This window comes from Heptranchias perlo, chromosome 25 (genome assembly GCF_035084215.1).
Source record: "Heptranchias perlo isolate sHepPer1 chromosome 25, sHepPer1.hap1, whole genome shotgun sequence".
In the NCBI taxonomy this organism is placed as follows: domain Eukaryota; kingdom Metazoa; phylum Chordata; class Chondrichthyes; order Hexanchiformes; family Hexanchidae; genus Heptranchias; species Heptranchias perlo.
Window position 1 is genome coordinate 2049716 of NC_090349.1, and position 12224 is coordinate 2061939.

The window sequence follows — 12224 nt, forward strand, 5'->3', positions numbered from 1 at the left end:
GTATCTCAACTACCTCCTCTTTTACTGTGACTTTGGCAGCATTTTCTTCCTTGGTAAAGACAACTGCAAACTACTCATTTAGTACCTCAGACATGCTCTCTGCCTTCAAATGTAGTTCTCCTTTTTGGACCCTAAACGGGCCCACCCCTCCTCTTACTACCCGTTTACTATTTATATGCCTATACAAGACTTTTGGATTCCCTTTTATGTTAGTTGCCAGTCTATTCTCATACTCTCTCTTTGCTCCTCTTATTTCCTTTTTCACTTCCCCTCTGTACTTTCTATATTTGGCCTGGTTCTCACTTGTATTGTCAAACTGACATCTGTCATACGGCCCCTTTTTCTGCTTCATCTTACCTTCTACCTCCTTTGTCATCCAGGGAGCTCTGGTTTTAGTTGCCCTACCTTTCCCCCTCGTGGGAATGTACCTAGACTGTACCCGAACCATCTCCTCTTTAAAGGCCGCCCGTTGTTCGATTACAGTTTTGCCTGCCAATCTTTGATTCTAATTTACCCGGGCCAGCTCCGTTCTCAACCCACTGAAATTGGCCCTCCTCCAATTAAGTATTTTTAATCTAGATTGCTTCATGTCCTTTTCCACAACTAATCTAAATCTTATGATACTACGATTACTGTTCCCTAAATGTTCCCCCACTGACACTTGCTCCACTTGACCCACCTCCTTTCCCAGAACCAGATCCGGCAATGCCTCCTTCCTCATTGGGCCGGAAACATACTGATCAAGAAAATTCTCCTGAACACACTTCAGAAATTCTTCCCCCTCTTTGCCTTTTACACTATTACTATCTCAGTCTATATTAGGATAGTTGAAGTCCCCCATTATCACTACGTTTGGTTCTTGAGAGGTTCTTGCACCTCTCTGTAATTTCCCTGCAAATTTGTTCCTCTATATTCTCTCAATAAATTCTCGACATGGAATTATTTAAATCGGGAAATATCAAAAATGAATATGGCTTTCGGATGTTACCATAGCATATGAAATCCTACGTTAGTATTTGTCAATCACAGTGTTCACAATTTCTTCAAACACCTTCAGTGTTGGCTGACTCTCTTAGAGGTGATTTAAATATAATAGGTAATCGCAAGGCTCACTGAACACCTGTTGCTGCCTGAAATAGCCAGCGAGCTAGCTTAAAGGTGACTTTGTAATTGACAATAACAGTAATGGCGGTTTGTGCTATTTGCCCGATTTAAACGTGGGCCATTTTAACAGTGGGGACTGTATTTTGGTGTCGGGAGGAAGTGCTGTATATAAATTGGAGTATGTAGTCCAGTGGTGTGGTAGGAAGGATTACTCACCACTTCCGTAGAGCTGTGCTTCTTCAGATAGCTGTAGGCATTTCTGACGTGACTGAATTAGCAATAGTGCGTGTGTGTTGGACAAGTGAAGGCCAGAGGCAAAGATCAAGCCCATCAATCTGACAATTGTTGTGACAAGATAATGTCTACAGTGTACAATAGCATGTCACTGCTGATTAGACACAACCTTTGAATGATCTCACTCAGGGAGCAGAGGAGGAACTAAAATTGATTAGTGTCCCAAGAGAGGGGAGGAGAAATCGGCCACTGACCGCCCGCCCACAGGAAAGTGTATATATGTGTGTGTTTGTACGTACGTATATGTGTACGAGTTTGTGCGTTTGTACGTAAATGCCTACGTATTTGTGTGTGTGACGTGTGCAACAGTGTACATGTTTATGTGAGAGTGTGTGTATGTGAGAGTGTGGACAGGATCGGGCTATGTTATGATGCTGCCCCTTGGACGAATGGCCTCACTGTCTAGACTCACACATGAAGAATGTCCCCTTCAGTGAGATCCTGGAAGGCAATCCAATTCCGGCAGTGAGCCAACTCCTTCAGGAGAGAAAAGGGAAGGAAGAAAATACTGTCTGAGGGAAAGGAGACCAACTGCGAGGGAAGGGAGAGCCTGCTGGCTGTGTGCGGGGGATGGGAGATCCTGTTGATTGCACGCGGGGGGTGGGAGATCCTGCTGGCTGTTTATAGGGGGAAGGGAGATCCTGCTGGCTGTTTATAGGGGGAAGGGAGATCCTGCTGGCTGTTTATAGGGGGAAGTGAGATCCTGCTGGCTGTCTGTAAGGGGAAGGGAGATCCTGCTGGTTGCACGCGGGGGATGGGAGAGCCTACTGGTTGTCTATAGGGAATGGGAGAGCCTGCTGTCTACCTGCAGGTAATGGGAGATCCCATTGGCTGTCTGTAGCGGGGGAGGAGAGATCCTGCTGGCTGTCTCTAGGGAATGGGAGATCGTGCTGGCTGTCTCTAGGGAATGGGAGATCGTGCTGGCTGTCTCTAGGGAATGGGAGATCGTGCTGGCTGTCTATAGGGAATGGGAGAGCCTGCTGTCTGCCTGCAGGTAATGGGAGATCGTGCTGGCTGTCTGTAGCGGGGGAGGAGAGATCCTGCTGGCTGTCTGTAGGGAATGGGAGATCGTGCTGGCTGTCTGTAGGGAATGGGAGATCCTGCTGGCTGTCTGTAGGGGATGGGAGATCGTGCTGGCTGTCTGTAGGGAATGGGAGATCCTGCTGGCTGTCTGTAGGGAATGGGAGATCTTGCTGGCTGTCTGTAGGGAATGGGAGATCCTGCTGGCCATCTGTAGGGAATGGGAGATCCTGCTGGCCGTCTGTAGGGGATGGGAGATCCTGCTGGCCGTCTGTAGGGGATGGGAGATCCTGCTGGCCGTCTGTAGGGGATGGGAGATCCTGCTGGCCGTCTGTAGGGAATGGGAGATACTGCTGGCTGTCTGTAGGGGAGGGAGTTCCTGCTAGCTATCTGATGAATGAGCAGTTCGTTTTTGGCTGGAGGAGGAATGTGGCCGAGACACGGAGAGAGCTTCCCTGCTCCTTGCATAGTCGCAAGGGATTATTATTAACATCCAGCTGAACAGACCGACAGGGCCTCATTTTATCTTCCAATCTGAAGGACCACACCTCTGACAGTGCAGCACTCCCTCAGTACTACATTGAAGTGTCAGCCTGGATTATGTGCTGAAGAGGGGAGATTTAATTGAGGCATATAAAATTATGACTGGACTGGATAGAATGAGTAGGGAGGACCTAGTTCCCTTAGCAGAGGGGTCATTGACCAGGGGGCATAGATTTAAAGTAATTGGTAGAAGGATTAGAGGGGAGCTGAGGAGAAATATTTTCACCCAAAGGGTGGTGGGGGTCTGGAACTCACTGCCTGAAAGGGTGGTAGAGGCAGAAACCCTCAACTCACTTAAAAAGTATTTGACGTCCACTTGAAGTGCCTTAATCTACAGGGCTAAGGACCAAGTGCTGGAAAGTGGGATTAAGCTGGATAGCTTTTTTTCGGCCAGCACAGACATGATGGGCCAAATGGCCTCCTTCTGTACTGTAGCTTTCTATGATTCTAAGGGCTCGATATTACCAGGACGGCGGGTGAAATTAGTCTGCCCCGCGCGCAATCGCAGGCTAATTGGATCCACTTACCTGCTCTTCCGGGTTCCCCACTGCTGATCTGCGCGTCGGGGGACTGCGCATGCGCAGTAAGGTCTGTCAGCTGGAGGAGCTCTATTTAAAGGGGCAGTCCTCCACTGACTGATGCTGCAAGAAATAGGAAAAATTACAGCATGGAGCAGCCCAGGGGGAAGGCTGCTCCCAGTTTAATGATGCCTCACTCCAGGTATCATTGGATGGGGTGAGGAGGAGGGGGAGGACAGAGATCTTCCCCCCGGCGGGCGGGAGGAAGCGGCCTGCCTCTGCCACCAAGAAGGCCTGGCTCGAGGTGGCAGAGGAGGTCACCAGCACCACCAACATATCGCGCACCTGCATACAGTGCAGGAGGCGCTCCAATGACCTCAGTAGGTCAGCCAAAGTGAGTACACTTACTCATTCTCCTACACTCCATCTGCCACATCACTGCCCCCACCCCACATCTCCTTCTGCACTGCCAACACTACTCTGTCACATCACCCCTCACACCCACTCAAAGCTCAGCCTTGTCTTACCTGCACTTACTCACCTCGCCAGTACTCATCCCGCCACTACCACTCAACCCAATCCTCATACAATCTCATGGCTCTATCTCATACTCACCCTCTCGTGCATCTCTTTCACAGTCAGCCTCACTCAACCTGCCACTACCTGTGCTGCAGCCACAGGGCATGCATCACATATGTGCAGTAGGCAGCGTAAGGCAAACATGTTGTGAGCATGAAGGGGATGCACAAGGGTGTTTGAGGGTTTGTCATGGTTTTTACTTATATTTAATTTCTGAGCAACTCACATCACATATTATATTGGCACCACTACTTCCACGTCTTTGCGAATCTTGTCTGGTTTGTGCAATAATGCCCTTTCCTGAGGATCACAATGAAGACCCACACCTGATGCCACCCATTGTGTCACTGCAGAGTGGGTGTAGGTGTATTTGCAGGGCTCTTTTGTGCAGACGACTGAGACGTCGGCGATGTCCCCGGTGGCACCCTGGAAGGATGCGAAGGAGAAGTTGTTGAGGGCAGTGGTGACTTTGACAGCGACAGGTAAGAAGATGGTGCTCGGGCCAGCCGGGAGCAGCTCGGCATGAAGGAGGCTGCAGATGTCCACAACTACATGTCGAGTGACTCTGAGCCTCCGTGTGCACTGCTGCTCAGAGAGGTCCAGGAAGCTGAGCCTCGGTCTGTGGACCCTGTGGCGAGGGTAGTGCCCTCTGCGACACATCTCTCTCTGCAGTTGCCCTCCCTCCTGCTGTGCAGGTGGATGTGTCACAGCACTGTGTTGTGGAACTCCACGTGTCAGAGGTGGACGGCGTGGCCGGTGAGGCTGTTCGCCCACCGAGGAAGTCATGACTGCAGCTACGGCGGCCCCCATCTGGAAGATGTACATCTGAGGGGGTCCGCAAGGTAGGTACATGTGTCTGGACACCGGGGTAAGTGTGCAAGTTGGTGAATTTTCTTGTTAGGAGGAGGGTGGTGGAGGCCAAACTTTGCCCAAAGTGACAGAGTGGCCTCCTGCAATGAGTGAGGGTCTCCGCCACCCCCCCGCCACCTGTCAAATGGACCTTTGCAGCTGCCACAGGCTGATGGCTGCAACACGTCCATTTGAACTGGGAGTGTTTCCCCCAGTATGGGAAACAGTCCCAGTTATTTGTAAAATCCCACCCCATGTAAAATATCTCCTTAATCAGGTCTCTAAACGACCTGAAATACCTAAATAAATACTTTAAGTGGCACCCCGCCGGCTTTAATTGCCGGCGGGAGTCCCATATGCGGGGGCTGTCCGCGCACGTCAGCTCGTCACTGGGGAACCCGGAAGTGGGCGGGTTGGAGCCGGGCTCCCGACCCGCCCCGGGAATCCCCGATTTTCAGAGCCCCCCCGCCAGGAACGCACCCCATTGCGGGTGCTAATATCGAGCCCTAAGTTTCTGGAGTGGGACTCGAACCCAAAATCTTCTGAGTCAAAGGCAAGAGTGCTACAACTGAGCCAAGCTGATATGTAGAGGCTGTTCTTCATGTCTGGGGCTAGATAGTAAGTGACAACAGGCTATTCTTCTGTGGCATGTGTCACACCTGAACAAATTCTATCCTAACCCACTATCCACACACACGCTCACACACACACACAGGTTAGTGATAAGAAGCAGGAACTCTTATTTTTCCCTCCTTAATCTGGAAGCACTGAGGCTAATTACAGCACCCAACTACTGTACCCACTGAGATCAGGTAGCTCAGCAAGGACCCAGGATCAAATCTGGGGCATGCCAGCTTGGCTCTGTCAGTAGCACACTCACCTCTGAGTGACAAGATTGTAGCTTCAGGTCTCAATCCAGGAGCTGAACATGTCATGTAGGCTGTTGCTCCTGGTATCCGCGGAGGCCAACATTCCTCCCTCAACTAATGCCACCAAAAAAATTAGATTAAATACGTTGTCTCATTGCTGTTCATGAGATCTTGCTGTGTACAAAATGGCTGCTGTGTTTCCTCCTTTAACTGCACTTCAAATTAATGCACCGTATGAATAGTGCTTTGAGATGTTTTTAAGAGGTCAGAGGAGGCACTATATATGTATATCAGTTTGGCTGTTTTGCACAGAGTTCCAGGCGAAGCTTCCAAAAGGGTCTATTCCTTGTCCCGTGGGCAGGGTTAACGTGTTACCTTGCGAAAGTTAAGTTTGCACTGAAGGAGAAGTAGGTCCAACGAGAAAGGACAGGCCTCGGAGTGAAAACTGCACAGGAAAAGGTTTGCAGATAGCAAGTGATGAAAAGCTTACAGCTTCTGCATTTGCTCAATAACCACAAGCTCACGGCTGAGGGCTTCCACACTCTTGTAGGGGGTGGTGGTCTGTGTCAGCTTCACCTCTGACTACTGAGCGGTCCGAATCGCTCCCACTCCCCGGGTTCTAGACCTTGGACTTATTTGGGGGTTGTGACAAAAAATGCAGCAGACAACTGGTTTTGGTACAAGAAAAGAAACTGGGTTTATTGAAATCACAAATGAACTTATAACATTAGGATAACACTGAGATACAAAGTACACTTAGTTAAGAATGGGGAACACACAGCATAACGAGGGAAAATCACCCTACTAATCCCCTTACCCTTGTCCCACCCCCAAAACCTAACTAAATTGAACTAGGAGAGGTCAGGAATCATGCTCACCAAACCAGGGTTCCTTGACAGTTCGAAATCCAGCCAGGTGAGCCGGTTGCAGTTTTGGGGTACGCTCTTTGTGTCCTCTGGGCCCTGCCGTCCCCACGTGGCCCTGGTCTGTGGAATCTGCGAAGGTTCTTCAGTTGGATAGAGTCTGTTGGTGCGGTGAGGCGCAGTTGTGGGTGGACGATCTTCGTGCAGGGCTGTGGCTGCCTTCTTGCTGCTTCAAAACTGCTGTTTTAAAGCTGAACTGCTTAGAACCTGCTCCAAAACCAAAACCCCCTGCTTCATAACTGGTCCCCAGTTATACTGACTTTTGAATTTCTTATCTGATTCCCAAAACAAGGTTAGTTCTTTGTGTTCTTCAGGTGATTGTTGGCTTCCTGTTTTTAGTAGTTAGTAGCGATAATTTATGCAAGGTTTTGATGTGCTTTAGTTTTGTGTAAGCTGAAGTCTTTCTCTGGGTTGATTGTTTTAAAGGGAAGAATGCGTATTCTGTCTACTCTCATTGTCTGGTTTTCAGGAACAATCCACTCTGTCGCAACAAGTCCAGGCATGTCTTGCAGGGATCCATGTTTTAAAACAAACATTTACCTGAGGAAGGAGAAAATCTCCGAAAGCTTGTGAATTTAAAATAAAATTGCTGGACTATAACTTGGTGTTGTAAAATTGTTTACAATTAAAACTAGCAGTTGATACGTCTTCAAATAAAATTCCAAAAGTCATATCCTCGTTGATGATATGAAAAATGTGGGAATTTTGAGAACCCTTCACTCTAAGCAACTGTACAAGAGGCCTCGGCTTCACACTGTCCCCTGGAAGAGGCCCTATGCAAACTTCCTTAAGGTGCTGGCTGCGACGCCGAGCAGATTACCCTAAACCTAGCCTTTATTTGGCATTGATTAAGGCTGAATTTCATGCACAGTTAAAAATAAAATACCAATTATTAACAATCAATTGGCCTGGAGGTGGTAGCACTCTCGTCTTTGGGTCAGAAGGCTCTGGGTTCAAGTCCCACTCGAGACTTGAGCACAAAATCTAGGCTGACACTCCAGTGCAGTACTGAGGGAGTGCTGCACTGTCGGAGGTGCCGTCTTTCCGATGAGACGTTAAACCGAGCCCCCGTCTGCCCTCTCAGGTGGACATAAAAGATCCCGTGGCACGATTCGGAGAGCAGGAGAGTTTTCCTGGTGCCCTGACCAATATTTATCCCTCACCCAACATCAGTAAAACAGATTATCTGATCATTATCACATTGCTATTTGTGGAATCTTTTTGTGCGCAAATTGGCTGCCGCATTTCCTACATTACAAGTAGGAACTACTCTACATCAAAAGTACTTTGTTGTCTTCAAAGCGCTTTGAGACGTCCTGAGGTCGTGAAAAGCACTACATAAATGCAAGGCTTTTCTTTCTGTCTTTTGCATGCATTTACGGGTTTAATACCCCCACTAAAACAGCCCACTGAGCCATGGCACCAGTCCGCTACTATCACCCACTAATCATTTCTAGATTTCATGTTTGACATGAAACCATTATCGAGCTTGTAAATGGTTTGTTGACATTAGTGAAGGTATCCATCCAAGGCGTCCAATCAGTCTTTAAATACATGTGCAAATAAGGATTGGCCCAACTCCATATGCTGTGGAGTACTCAATACTTTGAATGGAGGTGATAGAACACAAGGGAAAATGAATGAAGGCCACGGACAACCCCAATGAAAGTCCCCTCAAGTGCAAAGAGAAATTTGATTCAGACCAGGTCCAGCTTTGATCTCTAACCTCTGCTTAGTTAGCTGACCGGTGTTGGGCGTTGGTAGTGGGGGTAGTGCTCTCAGCACCACTGGGCTAGGGAGGATTAAAATTAGCCAATGACCATACCTGCAGAGTACACATGTGTGGGTGTCTGGTGGGGACAGATTAGGACTTCAGCTGTGGACCCCCTTCGCACTCAGGAAGCCCAGCAACACTCACTGTTCAGGAACAGACACGAGGAATGAGCACTCGGATAGGGTCATGGAGGATGTTAGCTACTGTGGAACTGTACCCAGCAAGAGGCCTGCACCTTTGGGAGTGCTGAAAATTGTCAGGAAAGGGAGCTTTAGAATATCAGCAAATAAGAAATATTTCATTTTTAAAAAATCTATGATCAGTAGATTTTACTCTTCAAAGGTACGGTTTAAATGTTTGCTATAATAATGAGAATGCATTAATTCACACAAGGCCTTCTTGTTGTTGCAGATACAATAGCTTGGTGACTGGTCAACGTGCGAGAGGAATCATCTGTATCTGTTGGGTTCTGTCCTTTATGATTGGCTTGACTCCAATGCTCGGCTGGAATAAATCCAATTGCAACAAAGTGAAAATGAATGAGACTATTACGTGCAGGGATGGTATGGTCTCCTGCCTGTTTGAAGAGGTGGTCACTATGGACTATATGGTCTATTATAACTTCTTTGCCTGTGTCTTGATACCCTTGCTTATAATGTTTGGGATTTACCTGAGGATCTTCATGGCTGCTCGCCATCAGCTCAAGCAAATGGATTTTAAAATCATCCACACGGAGAAGACAAGGTCCACCCTCCAGAAGGAAGTCCACGCAGCCAAGTCCTTGGCCATCATCGTGGGACTCTTCGCTGTCTGCTGGCTGCCATTGCACATTATAAATTGTGTCAACCTCTTCTGCGGGAACTGTCGGCCGCCAGCCTGGATCATGTACTTTGCGATTATCCTGTCACATGCCAACTCGGTCGTGAACCCTTTAATTTACGCGTACAGGATCAGGGAGTTCCGCCAGACCTTCCGGAAGATTCTGAAAAGGCATGTCCTGAGGAAAACGGACCAGGCATTCAAAAACCAGAACACAAGGAGCTCCATTCACACTAATGGAGTGGGTATAAATGTTCATATCAATGGGTATCCTTTAGATCGCCTTAATACCTGTGATGTTGAGAAAACTGAAGTTGTAGATAAAGATATTCATCAGAATGGGCACATTAGGGATCTCCAGCCAAATGGGACCATCCCAGGAGCTCATCAAAATGAACAGCTTCTTGATCAAAACGGAGACTTACTTGAGGACCAGGTCAGCAGCTGCTGTGATGTGCACCTCAACATGGCCTTTTTACAACAGACTTCCTGCATGACTCTAACCGAAGTCTCTTGACCTGCAACCAAATGAAGTCCCTACTTGTTGTCATAACGGCAAGGAGAAGGGTTGCACGTCATTCCAAGGTGCAGCTACAGCAAGAGACAGAGAGAGAGAGGGACAGAGAGAGAGAAAGAGAGACAGACAAAGAAACAGCATTCCCATGGAGCAAAAAGAAACAAGTGTGTGGAGGTCAATTTGAGGCCTTAAGGGTGAGGTCACCATAGCAGATTTGACAGCAACTCAGTGTAAGTCTTGCAGTGCCCGAGTTGACTGTACAATGTGTTTACCTTCCTCTGCAATGCCAGTCTCTCTCTCATCCTTCCTCATTAGTTGGAGAACTGGAGTGTACGCTGCCCTCACCCTGAGATAAGTTGGTGTGTGTTCTTATACCAGTCTGGTGAACACTGTAATTTCCTGTCTGTAAGCTGTTCCACGTAGGGTTGTGTGTTGTGTTTACACAAGTCCAGTTTCAGTGGATGGTCCATAGTCCGGGTTGGGACACGGTGGTCCTGCCTATTCACTCGATGCATGTCAGCTCCTTTAAGGCCACGTCTGGGGGACGTTTGTATTTGAGGGTTAGCTTTCTACATGGCCTATAGCACTTTAATCGTGAATACATCAACCCTTTTGGATCTCAATTCCAAGTTACCCATGATCTTTGAGGGTCAGTAAGAACTTCCTGAGGAAACTGTAGACAGTTCTCAGTAATTAGGGCACTAGCAGATTCTCATACAAGGGCTGGATTTTGTTGTTTATTTCAGTAACTCAGATTTAAAATTAAGAAAGTAAAACATACCCTGTTGGAATTAATTTTTACTCGACATTAATGGGGAGCAGCAAGGCCCAGGAAGCCTTTGAGAGACCATAGCTTCTACTGCTTTTGCACCTCGCACTCCATTTCAGGGAAGGAACTTTGTGAGTTTCCCCCATATTTATTCCAAGTCCAATTCTGCTAGAGCTCAGTGCCAGGAGGCAATCCTTTAGAATCCTGCCTATTAGCTCCACTGATGGCTTCATGAGCAAGGAGCCACACAGACCAGACGTTCAAGCTGCAATTCTGGGGCACTGAGGCCAAATACTGCTGCCCCGGGTGAGTACAGCTAGCTAACTCAGCTTAGCCTGGGAATCAAAAGTGGTACTTCTGGCTCTGTATGGCTTAATTTCTGTGGCTTTGTTGGAAGTATGCATTCTGTGGCCAGGCCTGGAGTTAGCTTGAGGAGCGGTGGTGGATATTGCAGAGAAATTCTTCAGACAGAGAAGATAGGAAGGAACAATGTTCTTGTTCCCAATTTTTCTTTTCTCTCCTCTCCTGTAAGTGGTGACTTGCACTAGAGTGTGATCCCTAGGCACTGGTTGACCCTCCGGTAACAATGAATGTGGGCTGGGATGGACTGGCTCCACTGAAAAGGGTGCAGAATACTTTGTGATTCTATTGCGGGGGGAGGGGATAATACAATGCTACGGAACCATTCACGGAAGCACTCGGGAAATCTCCCAATTTCTTGTGGCCAGTCCCGCCCCCGTGTTCTGAGCCCTTGTTCTAGCCAGTGTTCCGAACCATGTTCTTACTTGTGTTTGATCCCAATCAGCCCTGTGGTTTCTGTTCCATCTTCTGTCACTGAGACTCATTTTCCAGAAGTTTGTTCTGAATTCCAGAAGTAACCCAGCCAGTTCAATGTATGGAATTTCCCAGTTCCCCTCAAATCCCCATTCATTCTCTGGCCGCTATCCTTTACCCTTCAGCTGCTCGGTGTAGGAATAGGATTGAAGATTCTAGGTAGGGACTGAGATGATCAAGAACTCCACGGGCCAGTAGTTTGAAAGATGACTGCGGGGAGGGGGTTGTCTACGGAAGGCAACAGCCAACGTTGTAGGTTGGACAAGTATTCTGGAACTTTGCTCCATTATCTTTGAAGATCAGGGAGTGTTTATGTTGAGCAAACAATTCTAACTGACAGCTGAGGCTGCAGGTCACTCACATTTCCTGAACCCGCGGGGCGAAGCAGAGTGAATGGGGGGGGAGATGAAGCAGAGTGAATTGGGGGGGGGAGGGAAGAGAGATGAAGCAGAGTAAATGGGGGGGGGGGGGGAGGGTGAAGCAGGGTGAATGGGGGGGGTGATGCAAAGTGAACGGGGGGTGGGGGGGGAGTGAAGCCCGGTGTTCGGTCTCGGCCGAAACGCCCTCGGTGGTTCAGCGTTCTCCAGCCCGCGCCGGTCCTGCTGATAAGGTGGGTGCGAGTGGGAGTGCGCAGGCGCGGGGCCCTGGGCCTAAGCGGAGAGACAAATGTAAACAATCTTACAACACCAAGTTATAGTCCAACAATTTTATTTGAAAATCACAAGCTTTCGGAGGCTTCCTCCTTCCTCAGGTGAATGTCAGGAAATCCTTGAACCTATCGCATTTATAAATCACAGAACAATACCTGGTGA

The 12224-nt window shown here is 48.3% G+C and overlaps 1 protein-coding gene across 1 annotated transcript in view; it reads left to right on the forward strand.

Annotated features, from left to right (window-relative positions):
* LOC137341924 (adenosine receptor A2a-like) overlaps positions 1-11823 on the forward strand; it is a 48118-nt gene extending 36295 nt beyond the window's left edge. The window contains exon 3 of the mRNA XM_068005430.1: positions 8885-11823. Coding sequence (XP_067861531.1) covers positions 8885-9809 — 925 coding nt within the window. The 3' untranslated portion in view covers positions 9810-11823. The remainder of the gene's footprint in view (positions 1-8884) is intronic.
* The last annotated feature ends 401 nt before the right edge of the window (positions 11824-12224 follow it).